Genomic DNA, 24,961 nt, shown 5'->3' with positions numbered 1-24,961 from the left:
TTCAAGGGAGGGTTAATAGGCAATCTAGAAAGGGGTCACAGCTTTCCAAAGCTTTTCTTTGGAAATGGTCTTTGAGTTTGATCACTTTTACTCATTTGAGATTTTTATGTCTGGGCCTGGAAAGAAATCCAGAAAACTGAAGAGTACTCAGGTCACAGACATGTAAGATATTTTAGCAAGACCAGATACATGATCCAGTGGCAAAGTCTTCTAGATTGTCCCTTGACATTAATTCTCCCCCATCTTTCTTAGCAGATAGACCTCTGATTTTTTGCTGAGCCCATAATCACAGGAATGAAGACACTATTCCCCAACCTCCCTTGTTGATAAATGTGGTCATGTGACAAAGATCTGGCCAATGAGAGGCAAGCAGCCGTGTTGTATGGTACTTCTGGGAAGTATCTGTCAGTGAAAGGACAGTGCTCTTCTTCCCTCTTTATTGGCAGACTGAGGACACGATGGCTGGAATTTGAGCAGCCACCTTTGTCCAAGAGTAAGAAGTTGTGGGTGACAGAGCAACAAGGTAGAAGGAACCAGAATCTCTTATGATTACGGAGCCTCCTTGTCTTCCATAGACTTCTTTTGTATGAAAGAAGAAGAAACTCTCCTGTTTAAGCCACATTCAGCAGAAGTTAACCCTTATGCAAGCATGACCCTAACGTAAAACCCAAGTTTCTTTCAGTGTGCGGCCATTTCTGAGGAGAGCTGAGACCCCTTTCAGAATCTCCTTCCTCTTCACTTGATGCCCCTGGTCCCTTATGTCCTAAAGGAAAGTGGATAGAAAGAACTGATTTATACTCAGCGGGTGAGGAACTGCTCAACCCAAAAGGTGAATTCCTACCGGGAATACCTTTGAGACCTAGGAAGGGAGGTTTGTTGGGCCCCAGGGATTTTTCACATATCCCTCAGGACCTAACCATGGCTCTGACTTTAGCAAACATATTATTTGAAAAATATGAAAAAGTTTAAAGAAAATAATATTCCTAAAAGTATTTCACATACTATCAAAATTTGGGGGTCAAATTTTTTTTTTTAAAAATCCATAGAATTGGTTTATACTCCTGAATGCTTTCTCCTTCCACATTTGTTTTATTTATTTTTTTCATTCTCTCTCAATTTTAGAAGAATGTTTTGCTAAATCAAATTTGTCTGCCTTCAAAAGTATGAATGAGCATGTAAAATAATTCCTTCCCTAGAAAGAATTCCTTCCCTAGAGAAAGAGGCAAAGTGCCAATGTGTTATATGTGGGGCTGGGGGTAATTGTATGTGCATGAATGTGTTATATGTATGTATGTGTGCAGGTGTGTGTGTACGTGTGTCTGTTGAGGGGATTTGCTGGTACAATGGAATATATACTAAGCCCTAAAATTAACAGACAATTTTGCATGAGTTTATACAATCAACCTAATTTCAAATAAAACAACACATGCAATTGCCATCATTCATAAAATCTATGGCAATAAAATACAAACTTGGCATAAATATGCCATATTAACTAAGTAAATGTGATTAACAAAAAATTAGAATAAAATAAGCATTAGAGTTAAATATTTATATGGCATTTCCATAATGAAAAGCGCTAAATCACTGCAAATTCATTCTCACAACATCTTTTCCAGGTTATTAAGCAAGGAATATGGTGTTTACTAACAATTCATTTACACAGTCATGGCATTTTCTGAATCAAAGATTGAGGCACTGCAGTTTGAAAAATATGAGCAGGCTTGTTGGGACTGGAACACAAGAGCATTTGAAATGAATGCCATATTAGAGATCTGGTTTGCTGCCTTCAGATTGTTGCCCAACTTTTCTTTAAGAAGGGTACCCAGTGGGGCTTCCCTGGTGGCTCAGTGGTAAAGAATCTTTCTGCCAATGCAGGAGACACTGGTTTGAACCCTGGTCAGGGAAGATTCCACGTGCTGCAGAGCAACTAAGCCCGTGCACCATAACTCTTAAGCCTGGGCTCTAGAGCCTGAGAGCCACTACTACTGAGCTCATGTGCTACAGCTCCTGAAGCTGGAGTGCCCCAGAGCCTGTGCTCCAAAACACGAGGAGCCACCACAAGCAGAAGCCCGTGCGCTGCAAGAAGTGTAGTTCCTGCTCGCCGCAACTAGAGAAGAGCCCACTCAGAAGACTCAGCACAGCCAAAAAATCAATCAGTCAATCAAATGATACAAAAGGGAACCCATCAAAAGAGGTGTCATTGTAAAGTCTTCACAAATAGGCTTGTGTTATGACTCTAGGTTGAAATGTATAAGGCCCCACTGAGCACAATTAAAAGGACTTTCCTATACCTGTTGATCCTAGGGGCCCCAATCCTGGGAGGAAGGAGCACTCCACTCACCCCTTTGTCCAGATGGGTGGAAATGGGCCTCTGAGTTTTAAGCTTCTGAACAGGTGAATTTCGTTTAGCATCATGGACCATAACTGTCCTGCCTCTGTCACCAGCATTTAGAGGAAGCAGCTAAGGATCCTCTCCAGGGTTCATCAAATTAACCATCAGTATAAGAGGCAGGGCTAATGGGAAGCTTGCAGCCCATGCTTGCAGCCTTCAGGAAGCCCCTAAAGGTCAGGTTATTTTCAGCTTGACAGACAGATGCAAAGACTGGATTCTCAAAAGGAAAATCTGCCCTCGTTGCACGTGGCCACAGGAAGAGGCTAAAGGCAGCAATTTGTCAGGAGGCGCAATGCAGGCCCACAGGTGAGGCTGGCCCGTGTGCAGCCGGGCTCTTGGACTAACTCTTCGGAAATAATTTATAGGAAGGAAAAGCTTGATTGTGTGCTCGAGTGCAAAAGCAGAGGTAGAACAATCTTTCTTTAAAGAGAAAAAAAACAATACACAGCAGAAAATCTGGACCTAGAAGTTCTTTTCTCTGCTGGATGTTTAGCCTAAACATTCCTGGGGCCAGATTTCACCATTTAAATGTTTGAAATAACGTTAATCATTATTAATATTTTCAAATGTTGTTATGACAAATATATTCATGTCAACTATAAAAGTTTGCTACACTCCTGAGTGATTTTATTGATCTTGGGAACACAAATATCCTTGTGTGAACTGGCAATCAATAGGAAAACTGAATTTATATGGCACACAATGTTTCACTGCAAATTTTGTGGGGAGATCATAATTTGTTAAGTGGTGGAGACTTCCAACAAAGTCTGGAAATTTCTACAGCAGACCTCTCACTTCTCGCAAGACACACTTCCAGTCACAGTAACCATCTGGAATACAACTGAGTATCCGATAGTAAAAAGAATGATTTCTATAGCCAAAAAGGATGCAGGAAAGCTCATCACGCACATTATTCTTGGAAGAGCCCGTGTCCTCTCATTCTGTACACAATCTAAACCAACAATGGACAGCTCAGCTCACAGGAGATGGGAGATACCACAGTACATCTGAGACGGAACACAGGACTATCTCCTGCCCTCGCCTCTGCACGTCTGTCCGCCTGCCCACGAACTGGCGGTGTCCCTGGGCTCAGTCTGGGTGCTCCGCTCCGCTCAGGCTGCGCAGTCTTCTGGGGAAACCTCATTCAGTCACAGCGCCCACTTCCATCCTCCTTCTCATATCACCAGCTCTGTACCTCCAGCCCTGCCATGATGCCACCTGGCTGTTCTGCAGGTAAATCCAACTCACTGCATCCCCAAATCTAAATCATTCCCAGAAACAGGCTCTTCTCATCACCCCTGGGACTGGCAGTTCCATCCACACAGACCTGGAGTCATTCTCCATCCCTACCTCTCCTTCCTCTCTTCACTTGGCCTCATCAGTCTTACACACCTTTGCCCCTCTTCCCCAAGCTTATTGCCATTACCTGAGTTAAAGCTCTCTTCTCTTCCAGGCCCGATAATTGTAGTGGCTGAGTGGTTTTCCTGTCCCCAGTTTTGTCTTCGTCTAGACCCATGTCCAAAAGTCCACCAATGGCCGATGGCGTCTTTGTGCAAACTAGAAAAAGATGCCCCTTCCTCAAGATGCTTGACTTCCCTGATTTTGTTAGGACAAGACCCTTTACTGCCATCTGCTGGAAGTGTTCATAATAAGTTACAGTTCTTTGAGGTCTATGATGTGAATGCTACCACCTTAAATGTGTGTCCTTGTGCAGTGTACAACCTGCACAACCACAGGTGTGATCCTGGCTGCCACAGTGATCTTTTCAAAATCCAAATGTAAAAACTAAAAAATCATTAAATTAAAAAAAAAGTTTGGTGCTAAATCAGTTCAGTTCAGTTCAGTCACTCAGTTGTGTCCGACTCTTTGCGATCCCATGGACTGCAACACGCCAGGCTTTCCTGTCCATCACCATCACCCGGAGCTTGCGCAAACTCAAGTCCATTGAGTCAGTGACGCCATCCAACCACCTCATCCTCTGTCATCCCCTTCTCCTGCTGCCTTCAGTCTTTTCCATTATCAGGGTCTTTTCTAATGAGTCAGTTTTTCGCATCAGGTGGCCAAAGTATTGGGGCTTCAGCTTCAGCATCAGTCCTTCCAATAAATATTCAGGATTGATTTCCTTTAGGATTGACGGTTCGATCTTGCAGTCCGATGGAAGAGTCTTCTCCAACACCACAGTTTAAAAGCATCAATTTTTTGGTGCTCAACTTTCTTTATAGTCCAACTCACATCCATACATGACTACTGTAAAAACCATAGCTTTGACCAGATGGACCTTTGTTGGCAAAGTAATGTCTCTGTTTGTTAATATGCTGTCTAGGTTGGTCATAGCTTTTCTTCCAAGGAGCAAGTGTCTTTTAATTTCATGGCTCCAGTCACTATCTGCAGTGATTTTGGAGCCCAAGAAAATAAAGTCTCTCACTGTTTCCATTGTTTCCCCATCTATTTGCCATGAAGTGATGGGACCTGATGCCAGGATCTTCGTTTTTTGGATGTTGAGTTTAAACCAGCTGTTTCACTCTCCTCTTTCACTTTCATCAAGAGGCTCTTTAGTCCTTCGCTTTCTGCTATAAGGGTGGTGTCATCTGTGTATCTGAGGTTATTGGTATTTCTCTCAGCAATCTTGATTCCAGCTTGTGCTTCATCCAGCCTGGCACTTCACATGATGTACTTTGCATATAAGTTAAATAAGCAGGGTGACAATATGCCTTGATGTACTCCTTTCCCAATTTGGAACCAGTCCCTTGTTCCACGTCTGGTTCTAACTGTTGCTTCCTGACCTGCATACAGGTTTCTCAGGAGGCAGGTCGGGTGGTCTGGTAGTCCCATCTCCTTCAGAATTTTCCACAGTTTGTTGTGATCCACAAAAAGACTTTGGTGTAGTCAATAAAGCAGATGTTTTTCTTGAATTCTCATGCTTTTTCTATGATCCAACGGATTTTGGCAATTTGATCTCTGGTTCCTCTGCCTTTTCTAAAACCAGCTTGAACATCTGGAAGTTCACGGTTCATGTACTGTTGAAGCCTGACTTGGAGAATTTTGAGCATTACTTTGCTAGTGTGTGAGTGCAATTGTGTGGTAGTTTGAACATTCTTTGGCATTGCCGTTCTTTGGGATTGGGTTGAAAACTGACCTTTTCCAGTCCTGTGGCCACTGCTGAGTTTTCCAAATTTACTGGCATATTGAGTGAAGCCTGTTAACAGCATCATTGTTTAGGATTTGAAATAGCTCAACTGTGATTTCATCACCTCCACTAGCTTTGTTCGTAGTGATGCTTCCTAAGGCCCACTTGACCTCGCATTCCAGGATGTCTGGCTCTAGGAGAGTAATCATACCATCATGATTATCTGGGTCATGAAGATCTTTTTTGTATAGTTCTTCCATGTATTCTTAATACCTTCTACTTCTGTTAGGTCCATACCTTTTCTGTCCTTTAATGTGCCCATCTTCGCATGAAATGTTCCCTTGGTATCTCTAATTTTCTTGAAGAGAAATTTTTCTTTCCCATTCCATTGTTATCCTCTATTTCTTTGCACTGATCACTGAGGAAGGCTTTCTTATCTCTCCTGCTATGAACTAAATTCACCCATTGGTGTTAAATGGATAAACCCAATTGTCCGGAAATGATGTGTAAATGATAGGTTTCTCAGTTACATGAAGATTTCATGAAGTTCCCTCAAATTCAACCTTGTTTTTTTTTTTTTTTTTTGTCCATGCTGAGTGGCATGTGGGATCTTAGTTCTCCGACCAGGGATCGAACCCATGCTCTCTGCAGTGAAAGCATGAAGTCTTAATTACTGAACTGCCAGGGAAGTCACTCAACCCTGTTTTAAGGCCTATTTGTCCAGTCAATTAAAAATATATTACAGAATATTTTCTCACCATAAGATGATTATAAATTACTCATTCTCAATACCTTAGATTTACATGATAACTATTGTTGATGGATACAAAATTCTTTTCCAGAATTTGGGCTTGCTTTTTCAGTCCATTTTCCTCACTTACATCAGAGATGTACAGATTGATAAACTGAACTATGAATGTGATGTCCGTTCTCAGAGGCTAGTGGGTGTTTCTGGTGGAAGGGACCTTCTAGATAAGCAGTCCAACGTGCACTTGCTGCCAGAGTGTGCAACCTCCCCCATAGGTTGGGACCAGAAATGGCATATGGCTCTAAACTCATAATGATGTGTGAACCTGGGGTTGGCCAGGCAGCCACTTCAGAGAAATTGGGGAAGGCCAACTACTATTTCTCCCCAAGCACCTGAAAATTTGTGCAACCTTCTTTTTGGCTAAGTAGCACCTACTCTTTTGTTTTTTTCCCATGTGGTGTAGATTTTATTTTTATTTGTTAAATATTTAAATTTTTAATAGATTTTATTAAATTGGGGGATCTGCTCCAGGAAAAATTAAAATGGACTTTAAAATACGGATAATTTCTTGGTATAATTTAACTTAATAGAAAGAATGGTTCATGAATTTCAAAGATTTGTGAAATATGACTTTGCATTTTTACATGCTATTTTTAAAAAGTTTATTTATTTTTAATTGGAGGATACTTGCGTTACAAGGTTATGTTAGTTTTTGCCATACATCAACATAAATCAGCCATAGGTATACACGTCTCTTCCCTCTTGAACCTCCCTCCCACCCCACCACCCCCATCCCACGCATCTAGGTTGTCACAGAGCACCAGGCTGAGTTCCCTGCGCTAACAGCAACTTCCCATTAACTGTCTATTTCACACATGGTGGTGTACATATGTCAGTGCTACTATCTCAGTTCATCCCACCCTCTGCTTCCCTTGCTGTGTCCAAAGTCTGTTCTCTACGTCTGTGTCTCCATTCCTGCCCTGCAAATAGGTTCATCAGCTCCTTTTTCTAGATTTCAGATATATGTGTTAATATACAATATTTGTTTTTCTCTTCTGACTTACTTCACTGTGTATAACAGGCTCTGGGTTCATCTGCTTCACTGGAACTGACTCCAATTTGTTCCTTTTTATGGCCAAATAACATTCCATTGTATATATGTACCACAACTTCTATATCCATTCATCTGCCGATGGACATCTAGGTTGCTTCCATGTCCTGGCTATTGTAAATAGTACTGCAATGAACATTGGGGTACATGTGTATTTTTCAAATATAGTTTTTTTCAGGGTATATGCCCAGAAGTGGGATTGCTGGGTCATATGGTAGTTTTATTACTAGTTAAGTATCTTCATACTGTTCTTCATAGTGGCTGTATCAATTTACATTCCCACCAATTTACATGCTATTTTAAAAACCCTTTTCTTTTTCTTTAAAAAATTTTTTATTGAAGTATAGTTGATTTACAACGTGTGTTAATTACTGCTGTACATCCTTTTTGTGTGTGTGTTCATTTACTTAACAACACTACATTTACCATGTTATCACCATGGAATGTAAATTCAAGTTAGACAAGAGAATTTCACAAGTACAGAAAAGCATTCTGTGATATACCAAAGTTTGTATAATGTCTGACCAAACCAGCTTGCTCATCAATCACTTCCATTATAGGCATTTTATTTGATGGTTCTTTTGGAGAAAATAAACATACTGCACACATTTAAAAAGTGTTTTTCATTTACCATTGCATTAGCACTTAAACTACACATTTGTTTCAAATTAACAGTTAAAATTATTCTAATATAACAGCAGCAAGATATAATTCTGCAATTACAAAAGAGCTAAAAAGGATCTACAATTTAAGTTATTCTCATGTTTACAACTATGATGCTAAAATAAATACTATTTCAAAGTGGCTCTGTTACCAGCTTTTTAGGTTTGGTTTAAAAACACACACAAACTTGCAGGGAGGTTTATAATGTATTCCATGCACTGTTCTGAAAGGGTTCCTCAAGAGCCAACCAGCCCTTAAAACAGTACACACACAAAAAAACCAAAACAAAATAAAACAAAAAAACAGTACTCAGTCCACAAGGCAGTCAGAAAGTTAAATTAACTGGGGTAAACAGGATTCCTTCATTACATCAAAAGCATATGATATACTGCAGCAACTGGGCGCATTTTCAGGATTGGCATGTTGTCTTCTTTAGAACTAATTTCAACAGAAGAGTTTAAGAAGGTGGACAGGTACCGCTATCAAGTGTATTTTAAAGTGACGTGTTTCTTTTGTGCTGATCTGACTCCCCTGAATGACCTAGCTAGGGAACTAGTCACCAGTAACTTGGTCACCAGACAAATCAAGCCTGTAAGAAAGGAAGCCAAAATTCAAATTACCATGTTCTTGTCTGACCCAAACAATTTATTTTCAATATAAACATATAACCTCAATATGAGATATCTAACTAAAGCAAGCACCACCAACAAGACCAAGACGGCATCTCCTCTTGTAAGGTTTAGATTCTGCCCAGAATTCTTGATACAGGGAACAGCCCATACCAAGAGTCATTGCTCCCACAACAAAGCCTTGGACGGCCACACGCATGTGGATCAGGTGAACACACATTTTAGTATTTCCCCTGCTTTTCAATCTGTACAATCCATATGCAACAACTGGTGCAAAACCTGCCATTCCAATGGGGTCAAATGGTGCCTCTAGCTTTTAGGGTAAGTTTAGATCCCTGATCTTCATCAAATGAAGAAAGAGAAACATCTGTGTTACTTGACGTAGTGATGGAAGAATCTTCAGACAACTACAAGATGTTTCAGGTTCCTATCAGCTTCTTGTACATTCTTTTTCCAATATTCCAATATCCAATATTCCAATCCAAATATCCAATATTATGGATATTGAAGGGCCCCAGTATGCCACCTCCTGCCTTCAATGCCTTTCCCTGGCATGAGTGTGCAAAATGTGCACATTGTCATGTGGCCTAAAAGCCCTGTCCCCTGTTCCCCCATCTCATCTCTCACCCTTCCCATTCCCCGGCTCTGCTCCACATACACAGAAATGCCTCTAGGTCCTGCAAGGGGCCATATACTTCCTCTAAACTTCGATTTTCCCTCTCATTTCTTCCCAACCTCATAATCAACCCATCTGAGTCTATCCAGCTCCTACTAATTACTCACCACGGCTGCCCATCAGAATCTTTTGGGGAAATTAAAAAAAATTCTGATGCCCAGAATTATCCCAGAATCTTTGGAGTAAGATCCAGGCATCAGGATTTTAAATCAATCAATTTGTTAAAAAACCAGGGAGAACCTGATTTAGGTCTTTACAGCCCTTGCTTGATATTAGGCAGCCTCCCCCTGCTTTCCAAAGCTTCTCTAGCTTCCCTGCCCACAGGCATGTCATCTTATTGTGTTGTTTTTTGTTTTTGTTTTTTTAGCTGCATCAGGTTTTAGTTGCAATATGCGGGATCTTTAGTTGAGGCATGTGGGATCTAGTTCCCTGACTAGGAATTGAACTCGAGCCCTCTGCATTGGGAGTGTAGAGTCTTAACCACTGGACCGCGAGAGAAGTCCCTTTTTTGTTGTGTTTATTTGGTTGGCCCTGCTAGAACGTAAACCCAGGACCACATCTGTCTGTTTTCCTTTGTATTTTCAAGGCCTGATCCAAAGGAGAAACTCAGTCAGTATTGTCATGAACTTTGAAAGTCATTTCAAGGGTGACGGGAGACTCTCACACTTTCAACTCCTTTCCCTAAACAAAGTCAATTCATGCCCCTCTCCCAAACAAAACAAAACAACAGCCAACAGAAATCCTCCTTTTACTTATTCACCAAGGGCTTGCAGTAATGATTCATTCCTTTGGCTTACACTCCTCATTAAAATGCAATACAGCCCCCAAATAAACCACCTTTATGGAATTAGTCATTACACTTTACCCTGAATGATTTCATCAGCTCTTTATAGAAGAGAAAGGAGAAGGATAAGCATTAATTGAGTGCATCCTATGCATCAGACATTTTACATATATTGTGGCTCATTAATAGAGTTAAAGGAGCTTAACTCTGAAAATACCCAAAGACCAGAGAGGTTAAGGAATTAGTGCAAGGTAATGGAGCTGGTAAATTGAGAAACCAGATTTAAACTGACATCTAAACCCCTGCTCTCAACTCCAGCCTCGCTTGGAGAGGAGGAAAAAAGCACAAAAGGAAGGGATGGAAAGGACACAGAGAAGCCAGAAGACCCGCTTCATCTTCTCCATTTGACCCAGGACGGCTGGAGGCTGGCCCTGGGAAGGAGTGTTATTGGAAACACCATCCTTCCGGGTGCTCCTCCTCCTGTCTCTCACACTTCATGTCCAACCTGTCAGCAGATCCTGTTGACTCTGCCTTCAAAATCCCTTAGTACTCTGATCCCTCTTTAGAAGCTTCACCGGCCGCTCCCCAGCCTCGCATCTCTAACCTGGATCTCTGCAACTAACTAACTTCCTTCCATTTTCCCTGCTTTGGCCTTATATTCCTCTGCCTGCAAGGTCAGATCCCTCCACCTCTGCTCAAACCCTTCATGACAAGCTCTCCTTCCCCGGCCAGCTACTGTCCCTCGGGCCTCTTTTACCCTTCAAGCCCCTCCCTCAGTCCCAGCCTTCTGTCCACACTGCTGCATCTTAGACACTCCCAGCACCTGCTTCCCCCGGCCCCGAGGGCCCACCCCACACGCCCCTTCCTGGCCTCCTTCAGGTGCCAGCTCCTCAGTGGGCCTCCCTTCAGCTCCCAGCTTCCTGGAACAGCCTCACTCCTTTCCTGCTTCATTCATCCTGGAGCACGTATCACCATCTAATAGAGCACATGCACCTCACTCATTTGTTGACCGTTTCTCTCTCCAGAATGCACTCTGCTCCAAGGCAGGGACTCCTGTCTGCCTTGGTCTCTGCTGCATCCTCAGCATCTAGAACCACACCTGGCATATAGTAGGTGCTCAATAAATGTCTGTTGAGTGAATGAAGGGCTGTGAGAAAACGGGTGATATTCTGAGACACCATCATTCTTCACGGATGTGCTGTCTCAAAGTCCAGAGTGTGACATTCAGGCTATAATATGCATTGCTATGGGGTCTCGTGGCTGTAAGCCAAAATAAATGAAAAATCATATGAACAGCCCAATGCTATTACCAGGAAAAAGTCTAAGGACTTACTGTGTGCACTGACAGGTAGAAGCTTGGCCAATATTTGTTGAATGAGTGGAGAGGAAAACATAAGCTTTCTCATCAAACACATGTGAACCAAAGAAGAGAGTCACTGGTGATTGAAAAGGCCAAATTTTGTTCTGTTACGCACAGTTTAGTCTTTGGCTACATGGAGGCGCTGGAAGTACTAATTATTTTGATTATACAAACATTGCAATGGAGCAGTGTATTGAAGTAGAAAATGCATGGCTTGGGATTGAAGAACCTCAGGGAACCCTGGCTCCCTGCTTGGAGGCTATGGCATCTCTGGGTTACTCAGGGTCTTCCCGCATCAGTGGGTGACACGGACCTGACAGGTTGTTTTAAAGCTTCAGTCAGCACTTTCAAAGTCCCTCCTCTCCCTCTGAGTCAGGAGATTTTCTCCTATCAAATTCCTGGGTCCCACTCCAGATCCAGTGAATCAGACCCCTGGGGGTGCGGGCTGTGCAGCCGGGAACCTGCATTTAAACAAGCATTCATGCTGCTGAAAGACTGGCTAAAATCACTCCTCTGAGTGGTCCCCGGACCAGCAGCATCAGCATCATTGTAGCGTGTCAGAAATGCAGAGTCTCAGGCCTTACCCCTGACCTTATCCACAAGATTCCCAGAGTGACCCCCACTTTGAGAAGCACTGCTGTATCACACTTGATTGATTTGCCTTTCAGATCCCTCCTGCCCTTCTCTCCGACCTCCTAAAGGATCCTCCCAAAACACGTCTAGCTCAGGAACCAGCGTTTCTTTTCATGAGAAGATAAAGACTCAAGACGCCAAGGTCTGCCTGATGGAAGCTCCAGGGGGAGGAAGTTTCCATGGGTGGATCACAGCAAACCTCCTGCCAGTAAGTGTTGCTTGGTGAGCAGTGGGGACCAAGAGGGCAGAACAGGACTGAGTAGATAAAGAGAAGGAAGAGGCTCCTCTTGAAGGGGAAGCAGGAGGGAAAGAGGGATCAGGTGACAGAAGCTGGGTCATCCTGCCGCTGTAGGGAGCTCGGCTTCCCGGGTAGACAGTTTGGGGAGGTTTGTTCTGTAACCCTATGGACTTAACCAGGATTTAACCCTGGTATCTGGAGAATCTGTTAACTTTGGGCAAAGTCAGGGATATTGTTGCTCATAGCTAAAATGACCTCTCAAGGAACTAATCACATTTCTTCATACCTATTTTTATACTTATATATTTTATATATGTATATATGCTTTGATACTGTGAAGTTTGGTTTCTGTTTAAGACATAAGAGAGCCACAGCAAAAAAGCTAAATATAAAGTCCTCAAATAGATAGAGACCACACACAATAAGAATGTCATCTTTCACTAAAAAAAATAATAATAATAATTTTAGCAACCAACATGGGAAACTATTTCCAATATATCTGTAGACAGAGGACTACCTCTGTAATGGAGAGTAAAATTAAAATATTGTTGGCTTTATAGAACCAACTGAAGATGCTTTCAATGCCGGGGTCAGCATTACTTACGGACATTGAGTCCATTATTTATGGACATTGAGTTCAGTACAGCAGGAGAACTGACGTTGAGTGAGGACCCTGAAGTAAAAGTGAAAAACTCGCCTGCAAAATGAATAGCAACCCCCTATCTTCCCTGTAGTTTGTCTTCTGTGGGAATCTAGAAATTTACGTATTACATTTGTGTACAGCAAGACACACCTCTCTTGGGGTGGCCTAGAAAAGTCCCTTTGTTTCTCTTCCCTTCATGTGGATTCTCTGTCCTTTTCCCTAAAGCCTGCAGGAGTCAGTTTTAGTCAATCAGGCAAGCCGAAACCCCAATACTGCCCACAGCGACCCTGAGACAGCCACAGGATGAATGAAGGCTCCCCTGCCCAGCCTGGGTGTGGGGGTCGGGGGGAGGGTTACCTGCCCAGCGTGTTCACATTACCTGCCAGGTACTCGATGACTGCGGCCATGTAGACGGGAGCACCCACGCTGATCCGGTACTTGAACGTCCCTTTCTTCAGGTACCGCATCAGCCTGCCCACCGGGAAGATGACCCCGGCCCTGGCTGAACGCGACAGCTTCGACATTTTCTTCTTCCCGCTCCGGCCCGACATCTTGCCTTAGTTTCCCTCTCAGCTTGCTTTACACGGTGGCCTCCGGGCACTGACTCGATGCTGGAAAGGAGAGATGGCAGGGTGAGCAAGGGCGACTGGTGCGGCCCCAGGGCACCTGTGACCCACCTGAGAGCCCCGGGGAGGTAGCTGAGTCTTGGCCGCCACTGCAGGGTGCTGCAGATGGGAGCTGGGTGTCCGCACGCCCGCCCACAAACAACTCCCCATCCCACCCAGCCAGCCCAGCCTCCGCAGGAGAGGCCACAGAAACTCAGGAGAGGGACACCCGGTGGTCCTGTGGTCAGTCTCCAACGAACCACTTCATCTCCAGAATCTGTGAATTGGCTATCAAGCATGTATCTGCTGATACTTTTTAAGTGGCCCTGTCTTTATACTCAGAAATGTCTTTTCATAGTAGGCTTCCCTGGTGGCTCAGATGGTAAAGAATCTGCCTGCAACGTAGGAGACGCGTGTTCTATCCCTGGGTTGGGAAGATCCCCTGTAGAAGGAAACGGCAACCCACTCCAGTATTCTTGCCTGGAGAATCCCATGGACAGAGGAGCCTAGCGGGTTACAGTCCATGGGGTCGCAAAGAGGCGGACACAACTGAGCGACTATCACTCACTCATGTGGCCAAAGACCCTCTGGAGATGTGATTAAGTGGGAGAGGTTATCCTGGATTATCTGGGTGGGTCTAATGTAATTGCAAGGGTCTTTCTAAGAAGGGAGGGAGATGAGAGGAGTGACAGGATGACAGCAGGAGATGGATTCTCCCCTCAGAGCATCCCAAAGGAACCAGCCCTGCTGACACCTTCATGTTACTCACTGGAAATGATTTTGGGACTCCCCTGGTGGTCCACCGGATAAGAATCTGCCTGTCAATGCAGGGGCTACAGGTTCGCTCCCTGGTCCGGGAAGATACCACATGCAGAGGAGCAGCGAAGCCCATGCGCCACAATTACTGAGCCCACGTGCCTAGAACGAGTGCTCCGAAACCTGACAGGCCACCGCAGAGAAGCCCGCTCACCCAAGCTACAGAGCAGCCCTGCTCACCACAACTAGAGAAAGCCCATGTGCAGCAACGAAGCCCCACCATAGCCAAAGAAATAATAAAATTAGATAAGTTTAAAAAAGAAAATGATTTTGGACTTCTGACTTCTAGAACTGTAAGAGAATAAATTTGTATTGTTCAAAGCCACTAAATTTGGGGGATAACTTGTTACAGCAGCAACAAGCAAACCAGTATGGTTCCTCTTTGCCGTGATTTGCTTCTGCCTCTTGTTAACAAATAGTACAAAGTTAATATGGCCATGCCTATCATAATGGTTAGCTTTGACCCACAACTCAGAGCTGGTGTGCACCTTTTAGATGGAAACACTTTTCTAAATTCTCTAGTAATGTAGTATCCTTGCAAACAGAAACATGGCAGAAGAGGCCGTTTTATTGAATATGCTAATGCAGAGTAACACAGCAAATGGAAAACCATAGCGCAACTCGGACTCTTGCTCTTTGGAATGGGGAACCCAGGGTGATTGGGGGAGGAACTTCAGAATCAACACAAAGAGGTGACTCCGGTACAATGCATGGAGAGATATGTATATGATTCACTGTTATTTCAGGAAGCTATCTTTAGTGCAAAGATGAAAAATAATTGTATACTTCTGAAGAAGTCTTTGTAAGGCTAAAATTAATTCAGAGAATTGTAATACAGCTTAACCTGTTGGTGGAGAGAGTATTATAACCAAAAAAAGGAATATAAGCTAGACTAAGTGAAGACAAATTACAAACAAGAAGGACCAAAGAAAAGGAAACAAAAGTTTTCGAGGAAAAATGTTAATCAAACCTCTCTGGGCCAAAGGCAACACTGTTTTCAGTGGCCCTTTTCTTTGGGGATGGAAAATGAGAAGGTCAAAAATAAATTAAAATTGGTTCTACCTGTTGGGGCAACACAAATTTTGGCTCGGTCGGTTTGCCAACAACCAAGATGTCAATGAAAGAAGAAAAAAACGATAGAAGAAAGTGCTAGATAAATAAACTCATGGCTAATATGAAAGACACAGAACTGGTATTTATTTAATCCAGACGGAAGACTGAACATGGAGCTCAATTTTCTAAAGTATCTGATTACTCTGTATGACTGAGGGTTTTTATATAAAAACCATGGAATTAGCAACAAACCCCATTCTCAGCACCCTCTTATCTCAGAGGTAAATGATGTAAGTTAGAGGCATTTTTCTTTACATACTTTACATACATTCTTTTCATATGTTCTTATGTACTTACTGCACTCCTATTTTATGTGTCATTTTGCCACCGAGAGATGTAGGTAATCATCAAAGTTAAGTACGAGAAAGATTAGCAAATAGCCTAAGAACATTATCTCTTTCCCGGTAAGGCGCAAGGATAAGACAGCATCAATGTTTTTAGAACTTCCACATTTCTGTGCATTTGCTGCAAACTCTCACAAATCCACTTACAGCTGTCCTCCCTATGATGGAGCAAGTAGCTGCATATCAGGATTATGACCATCAATTCATATTAAAGAAACTTAGGTCAGGCATTAGTAAGTGTATGAAGTACCTACTGGTCAGCGCTGTCCTGGGGGACAGGGAACACTCCAAACAATGTTAAACAGTTGCTGTTCTCAGGGACAGCTTTGTGGCACATGCTGGCTAGCCACTGGTGACATTCAAACGGGGGTGGCCCCTGGTGTAGTGGAAAGAGCCGGGGACCAGGCAGGAGTCCCTGGGTGTGGTCCCACTTCTTCATGACCAGCTATGGGAGCTCTATGTGTCATTCGTGTGGGCCTCCTCTGTAAAACAGGGAGGTGACTGACTGATCCTGAAGGCCCCTCTGATCTTAAACATTCCAATCTTTGAAAATGCACGTTTCAGTGGCTCTGGAAAAGAAGCTGTCTCTTTAAGAAATGAGTTCTAAAGAGTTAAAAGTCTGTGCAGGTGTATAAAGATGTGTTAGTGTTTGTAACTCCACTAAACCAATTATGTGCTTTTTCCAGTTACTGGTAAGTTGGGGGAGGGGGAGGATTAGTAGGTCTGGTTGCCAAGGAAACCACCTGAAAAGCCCATCACAGGATGGATATACGCCATGGCTACAGTAGATGTGCTGGATGGTCATGATCTCTCTGACAGAGAGCAAAACCCACGAAGCACAAACGCCACAAGGGCAGGACCCCTTCATCCCCCACCCCCAGGACATTTTCTCAAATGAAAACAGACAGGGAATGACTATGTGTGCAGGATAAAGCCACCCAGGGACTCTCCCAGAATTAGCCAAGTGGAGTCACAAATTGCCCTATAAGTTGGAAATGAGGACTGGCAGTAGAAGAGAAATAGGGGACTTTAGGGAATTGATGCCTAACACATTCATGAAGATAAAATAGCCAAAAAGGAAAACAAGGGTTAGATCAAATGAAGTAACGTACAAGCTGAACACTATAAAATGTAGGGATCACCCCAAACATTGTATCGGGAATTTCTTCCTTTGACTTCCAGATATGGCAACCCACTCCAGTATTCTTGCCTGAAGAACCTCATGGACCGAGAAGCCCGGTGGCTACAGTCCATGTAGCCATGGGGTTGCAAAAGAGGACACGACTTGGCGACTGAACAACAAAAGGGCCTTAGAGCTAGGGATGCAGCGCTATTTGAAGTCTAAATGTGAGGCTGACTGTTGCACGTGCTTTATTAGGACTGGAGAATCTTTGTGTCTGAGGACCCGTCTTTTTGATAGGGAACTAGTGACCAAAACCACTCGCTGTGGCCAGGCACAATAATAACCATTTGCATGAACTACGAGTCTCACTACAGGAGGTCCTGATCAGGAGGGCGATACATTCTGCCAACCTCCCAGAAACCCTCACGCTGGAACCCATCTTGGCTGAGAGATGCCCGCCCCACTAGAAAGAACCCTGATCAGACCAAGTATGAGCACAAGCAAGATGCCTGGCCAGAGTCAACCCAAAAACTAACCCCCCCCCACCAAAAACCCTGAGACAGCGAGCCATGTGCAGAGCAGCCCTCCTGGGTTCCCTTACCCTGTGTTCTCCACCCCCTTGCCAGTGAAGTCTTTTGTTTTGTCAGTGTGTGTGTCTCCTTGGACAATTCATTTCCAAGTGTTAGATGAGAGCTCACTCTCGGGCCCTGGAAGGGGTCTCCCTCCGGTTGCATTGTGCTGGCAGCCAGGTGCCTAACTCCTGGCCTCGAGGGCTGGGAGGCCCCTGCACGTTGAATCAGACGGCGTCCAGGAATCCTTCGGGAAGCAGACAGTAGGCTCATGGGAGCTAATAGGTCACACCTGCTGGGACCCATAAATGGAAGGAAGGGTAGAACCTCCTCAGCCCACTTGAGAGAAGACCCTACTTTCCAAATCCCCCCTGCCCCCCAGCCTGCACTGGACTCTACCCGGAGTGGTGAGAAAAGATAACCTTTAACTTCCTTCTTTTCCAGACCACCCCAGACTCTATGCAGGCTTGGTAATACAGGAGTTAAAAAACTTGAACACAGGTTTCCTTACTCTTGTGAATATGAATCTCTGTGGAGGGCCACTCCTGGAAAGAGAGAAGAACTACAGCAATGGGAAACTTGTTTCACTAGACTAATAATTAAATGTTTACATTTACTTACCTTCTCCTTGAAAACAAGTTCTAATTCAGTTCAGTTCAGTCGATCCGTCGTGTCCGACTCATTGCGACCCCATGAATCGCAGCACGCCAGGCCTCCATGTCCATCACCAACTCCCGGAGTTTACTCAGACTCATGTCCATCGAGTTGGTGATGCCACCATCCATCTCATCCTCTGTCATCCCCTTCTCCTCCTGCCCCCAATCCCTCCCAGCATCAGGGTCTTTTCCAATGAGTCAACTCTTCGCATGAGGTAGCCAAAGTATTGGAGTTTCAGCTTCAGCATCAGTCCTTCCAATGAACACCCAGGACTGATCTCCTTTAGGATGGACTGGTTGGATCCCCTTGCAGTCCAAGGGACTCTCAAGTCTTCTCCAACACCACAGTTCAAAAGCATCAATTTTTCGGCGCTCAACTTTCTTCACAGTCCAACTTTCACATCTATACATGACCACTGGAAAAACTATAGCCTTGACTAGATGGACCTTTGTTGGCAAAGTAATGTCTCTGCTTTTTAATATGCTATCTAGGTTGGTCATAACTTTCCTTCCAAGGAGTAAGCGTCTTTTAATTTCATGGCTGCAATCACCATCTGCAGTGATTTTGGAGCCCCCAAAAATAAAGTCTGACACTGTTTCCCCATCTATTTCCCATGAAGTGAAGGGACTGGATGCCATGATCTTAATTTTCTGAATGTTGAGCTTTAACCCAACTTTTCCACTCTCCTCTTTCACTTTCATCAAGAGGCTTTTTAGTTCCTTTTCACTTTCTGCCATAAGGGTGGTGTCATCTGCATATCTGAGGTTATTGATATTTCTCCTGGCAATCTTGATTCCAGCTTGTGCTTATTCCAGCCCAGCATTTCTCATGATGAACTCTGAATATAAGTTAAACAAGCAGGGTGACAATATACAGCCTTGATATACTCCTTTTCCTATTGGAACCAGTCTGTTGTTCCATGTCCAGTTCTGACTGTTGCTTCCTGACCTGCATACAGATTTCTCAAGAGGCAGGTCAGGTGTTCTGGTATTCCCATCTCTTTCAGAATTTTCCACAGTTTATTGTGATCCACACCATCAAAGGCTTTGGCATAGTCAATAAAGCAGAAATAGACATTTTTTCTGGAACTCTCTTGCTTTTTTGATGATCCAGAGGATGTTGGCAATTTGAGCTCTGGTTCCTCTGCCTTTTCTAAAACCAGCTTGAACATCTGGAAGTTCACGGTTCACGTATTGCTGAAGCCTGGCTTGGAGAATTTTGAGCATTACTTTATTAGTGTGTGAGATGAGTGCAATTGTGTGGTAGTTTGAGCATTCTTTGGGATTGCCTTTCTTTGGAATTGGAATGAAAACTGACCTTTTCCAGTCCTGTGGCCACTGCTGAGTTTTCCAAATTTTCTGGCATATTGAGTGCAACACCTTCACAGCACCATCTTTCAAGATTTGAAATAGCTCAACTGGAATTCCATCATATCCACTAGCTTTGTTCATAGCGATGCTTTATAAGGCCCACTTGACTTCACGTTCCAGGATGTCTGGCTCTAGGTGAGTGATCACACCGCCGTGATTATCTGGGTTGTGAAGATCTTTTTTGTACAGTTCTTCTGTGTATTCTTGCCACCTCTTCTTAATATCTTCTGCTTCTGTTAGGTCCATACCATTTCTGTCCTTTATTGAACCCATCTTTGCATGGAATGTTCCCTTGGTATCTCTAATTTTCTTGAAGAGATCTCTAGTCTTTCCCATTCTGTTGTTTTCCTCTATTTCTTTGCATTGATCGCTGAGGAAGTCTTTCTTATCTCTCCTGGCTATTCTTTGGAACTCTGCATTCAAATGGGTATATCTTCCCTTTTCTCCTTTGCTTTTCACTTCTCATCTTTTCACAGCTATTTGTAAGGCCTCCTCAGACAACCATTTTGCATTTCTTTTCCATGGGGATGGTCTTGATCCCTGTCTCCTGTACAGTGTCACGAACCTCCATCCATAGTTCATCAGGCATTCTGTCTATGAGATCTAGGCAGAGCTTAAGGACTACAGTGTGATGTTTGTTTATAGGACTGAAGGAGGAAGACGGCTGGACGAAGCTCTTCCAGTGCTTATACACACTATGCGGGGGACGAGAGAGGAATGGGAAAGCAGATCAGGTACAAGCCAGATCCGCATCATACCTTCCTTCCACATCTGAAAGACTAGGGTACGACTACTGTATAAAGTCTCATAATGACTTGCAAAGTGAATAGAAGAGTTGTAAGCATGTTAAGTTGAGGGAGGGGAGGAATATAAAACTCATGGAAGAGGCAGGGAAAATGAGTGTTGTCTGCTCACTGCCTTTCACCTCTGGGAGCACAGCGGTTGGGAGGACACCACTGGCTTTGTTTGTGCTGGGGAAGAGGGCATATCAGACTCTGTTGTTTTAGGATTTATTTTTATGTTTGTGTTTTAAGTCCATAAGAACACCGATGGGTTAGACTTTACAGGTACCACAAGGGTAAATATTAAATTGCAGCACTGACTCAGACGTGGGCAATAAACTCACACCAGCCTATTTGAATAGCTATTGTATTTCACTGATTTTATGATGCACTTAAAATTTTCTTTTAATCTCTAGAAGTCAGCATGCTCTTACAATCTATGAGATCATCGATTCAATGAAAGTATTTATGGAGCACTTATTATTGAACAAGAAACTACATTAGATATTGTAAAATATACATGGCCTTTGGCCTCAAATATTTTCCAATGAAGTTGCATGACAGATGATAATAAAGTTCTAAAGATGCTAGAGCCATGGTTCTCAAACTGTGTGCCAAGTTTGGGACAAAACAGCGAATGTCTCAGCTTTCAAGTGGACTACGGTGATAGTCAAACTCTGGTTGCCTCCACAACTACCAGCTTATTGTGGTTCCACCAGTGCTTCAGGGTAGATTGTACTATCTTCCTTTTGGTGATTCTGTATCTTTGCAAAGCTGAGTTATTGGCTGTTGTGATTATAAGCAAGTGTGGGGTGAAAATGAATGTGAATGAGAATGGGGTGTTCAATCTGATTCCAAGGTGTGAGAAATCATGTAGTGTCCAACAGGTGTACACCCCCTCTTTCTAACTCATCCCTGGTTATTTAAGAATGGGATGCAATTGTTCTTCTAATTCATGTGTTATTAGTTTTTCAAATGGCTACTAAATTGCTGCTGCTGCTAAGTTGCTTCAGTCGTGTCTGACTCTGTGCGACCCCATAGACAGCAGCCCACCAGGCTCCCCTGTCCCTGGGATTCTCCAGGCAAGAACACTAGAGTGGGTTGCCATTTCCTTCTCCAATGCATGAAAGTGAAAAGTGAAAATGAAGTCACTCAGTCGTGTCTGACTCTTAGCGATCCCATGGACTGCAGCCTACCAGGTTCCTTCGTCCATGGGGTTTTCCAGGCAAGAGTACTGGAGTGGGTTGCCATTGCCTTCTCCGACTAAATTGTTAGGACAGAAATACTTATTAGTTGTTGAGATGGAACCACTTAATAAATGGAATGGAAGGCTTTTCTGGGCTCTGTGAAAAAATGGCCGAGACCCTAAATTCTCTGGGAGCTTATATAAGCTGAAACATATAATTAGGACTTGCTCAGGGTCTCCCTAAAGCAGGGAAAACAAGAAAGTTAAAGAAGTTATTTAAAATTTTGAATTTATCTTTAAATCTATAATACTTTCACACAACAAAAAAATAAATCGAAAAGGTAAAGAAGTTTATAATTTTATTTCCATCACTGATTGCACTGAAAACTTTAAATAATATGTATCAATCCCCGTTTCTGACTCCATCAACTTTAGGGCTTCTCTGACAACTCAGATGGTAAAGAATCTGCCTGCAATGCAGGAGACTCCAGTTCGATTCCTGTGTTGGAAGATCCACTGGAGAAGGAACAGGGTACCCACTCCAGTATTGCTGGGCTTCCCTTGTGGCTCAGCTGGTAAACAATCCGCCTGCAATGTGGGAGACCTGGGTTTGATCCCTGGGTTGGGAAGATCCCTGGGGAAGGGAAAGGCTACCCACTCCAGTATTCTGGCCTGGAGAATTCCATGGACTGTATAATCCATGGGGTCTCAAAGAGTTGAACATGACTGAGCAACTTTCACACACACAAGTTTAGGTACTAATTCCTAAGCCTTCCCAATGTAAAATGAGGATGTGGGGCCCCCAATCTTTCCTTGGCCCTCACCTTCCGACTTTACTTTCCTATTTCTACCTCTCTCTTCTGTATTTTCCACTATCCTGAATTACATCTCTATTTTGTTCTGTAATCACAATTTTGTCCCTAGGTGAAATTTTAAAAATAAATGCCAATGAACAGCATTTACATGATGAAGGCTTTGTAAATATCATTCCCGTCAGACCTGAGTGGGATGCCAGCATCACACTTCCTTCTCTGTGGTCCAACGCTAGGACACTCCACACACCCACCCAAGTTACTACGGGCATACCTCAGAGATATTGTAGGTGTTCAGTTCAGTTCAGTTCAGTCGCTCAGTCGTGTCCGACTCTTTGCGACCCCATGAATCGCAGCACGCCAGGCCTCCATGTCCATCACCAACTCCCAGAGTTTACTCAAACTCATGTCCATCGAGTTGGTGATGCCATCCAGCCATCTCATCCTCTGTTGTCCCCTTCTCCTCCTGCCCCCAATCCCTCCCAGCATCAGGGTCTTTTCCAATGAGTCAACTCTTCGCATGAGGTGGCCAAAGTATTGGAGTTTCAGCTTCAGCATCAGTCCTTCCAATGAACAACCGGGACTGATCTCCTTTAGGTGTTGCTCCAGAATAACCCCATAAAGTGAGTCACACGGATTTTTTGGCTTCTCAGCACATATAAAAGTTATGTTTTCCCTTCACTGTGGTCTGTTAAGCATGCAATAGCAGTATGTCTTGGGCGTCCCTGTTGGCTCAGACAGTGAAAAATCATCTGCCTTCAATGTGGGAGACCTGGGTTTGATCCCTGGGTTGGGAAGATCCCCTGGAGGAAGGCAGGGCAACCCACTCCAAAATTCTTGCCTGGAGAATCCCCATGGACAGAAGAGCCTGGCGGGCTACAGTCCATGGGGTCGCAAAGAGTCAGACCCAACTGAGTGACCAAGCACACAGCACTGCATTATGTCTAAAAAAAAGTACATACCTTAATTAAAAAATAATTTACTGCTAAAAAGATGCCAAAACAGCTACAACAGTAACATCAGTAAGATCACTGATCGCAAATCACCGTAACAAAAAGAATAATCATGAAAATGTTGGAAATACTGTGAGAATTACCAAAAGTGATACAGAGACACTAAGTGAGTCAATCCTGTGGGAAAAATGGCTCCAGTAGACTTGTTCAAGGCAGGGTTGCCATAAATTTTCAATTTGTGAAAAACTGCAGTATTCGCGAAGCACAATAAAATGAGGTATTTGTGTAATTACAGTTGAGCCTTGTTATGTGCAGTAGTTCTTTAAAAAAAAAAACAAACTTTATTTTATACTGAGTATAGCCAGTTAACAATGTTGTGATTGTTTCAGATGGACTGCAAAGGGACTCAGCCATACATACACATGTCCCCATCCTCCCCCAAACTCCCCTCCCATCCAGGCTGTCACATAACATTGAGCAGAGTTCCATGTGCTATAATGTGTTCTATAAAGTAGGCAGGACACTGCGTTAGTGAGTGGTGAACAACTATTCTGGGGAAACGGGGTTGGGTTGCTGTGAGCCTCTGATCACAACATTTTCATCAAGGGATCAACACACAACCTTGTCTGATGTATGTTTCTGTTCAAAGACACCTTATGTAATATGAATTGTTGATTCACTAACACTGAAATGGCCAGCATCAATAACTCTTGCTTGAACAGAGCTTATCTAACACACATATTTTCTACATAAGGCACATCTCAGCCTCCATGCCCTTAGAAACACTAGACATCACTTCAAGACTACACTTGGGGGTATTTTGAGCAGTGAGGTTACTAACAGAAAGCACAAAAGTGAAAAACATGGCACTAAATAGACCACGATGAAGACTCGTGTACAAGGTGGAAGATGAAAGAAGAAGGCAGAGTGTGGCCTTGTTTGATCTCAGCTGGGAAGGTGTGCAGTGGACGGGTCAGCCTCTCCTGCTCTGTGCATGTCTTTGAATGACTGCAAAAGTGCCACAAGTATTGATTTTTGGGTTACCAATAAATGTTAGTGAGTGGGCGAGTTACACATATGGAATCCATGAATGATGAGGGTTGACGGTACTTATCTTGCTCTTGTTGACAGAAGAGAAGCGTGCCTTGGGAGTTCCCCGGCGGCCGAGTGGTTAGGACTCTGGGCTTTCACTGCAACTGACTAGTGCCCTATGGCTCAGCTGTGTCTGACTGTGATCCTACGGACTGTGGCCCACCAGGCTCCTCTGTCCATGAGATTTTCCAGGCAAGCATACTGGAGTGGGTTGCCATTTCCTCCCCCAGGGGATCTTCCCGACCCAGGGATCGAACCTGCATCCCCTGCATTGCAGATGGATTCTTCACTGCTGAGCCCTTGGGGAAGCCTTCGCTGCAGGGGGTTTGGGTTTGATCCCTGGTTGGGGCGTCACCCAGCTTTTAGGTCACACTGTTGTTTGCAGGGGGCACTTTTCCCCCAGAGACATTGTTCCTGGAGCCCTCTGCCCTGGGCTCCAGTGGGGAGTGGTTGTTTTACCCGGTGGTCATCCTGGGGCTGTCTTCCCAGCTCATCCTGGATGCCATGACTTCCTCCTTACTGTCTTTCTCCC

The 24,961-nt window shown here is 43.8% G+C and overlaps 1 protein-coding gene and 1 pseudogene across 1 annotated transcript in view; both read right to left on the bottom strand.

Annotated features, from left to right (window-relative positions):
• The window catches only part of LOC122709568 (core histone macro-H2A.2), a 53,503-nt gene that overhangs the window by 16,526 nt on the left and 12,016 nt on the right, over positions 1 to 24,961 (bottom strand). Inside the window, exon 2 of the mRNA XM_043927057.1 lies at positions 13,387 to 13,618. Coding sequence (XP_043782992.1) covers positions 13,387 to 13,558 — 172 coding nt within the window. The 5' untranslated portion in view covers positions 13,559 to 13,618. The remainder of the gene's footprint in view (positions 1 to 13,386; positions 13,619 to 24,961) is intronic.
• LOC122709134 lies at positions 8,729 to 9,469 on the bottom strand (annotated as a pseudogene).

This window comes from Cervus elaphus, chromosome 15 (assembly GCF_910594005.1).
Source record: "Cervus elaphus chromosome 15, mCerEla1.1, whole genome shotgun sequence".
Lineage (NCBI taxonomy): Eukaryota > Metazoa > Chordata > Mammalia > Artiodactyla > Cervidae > Cervus > Cervus elaphus.
Note: the sequence above shows the minus strand (reverse complement) of the source record. Positions and strands in the feature narration are given on the sequence as shown.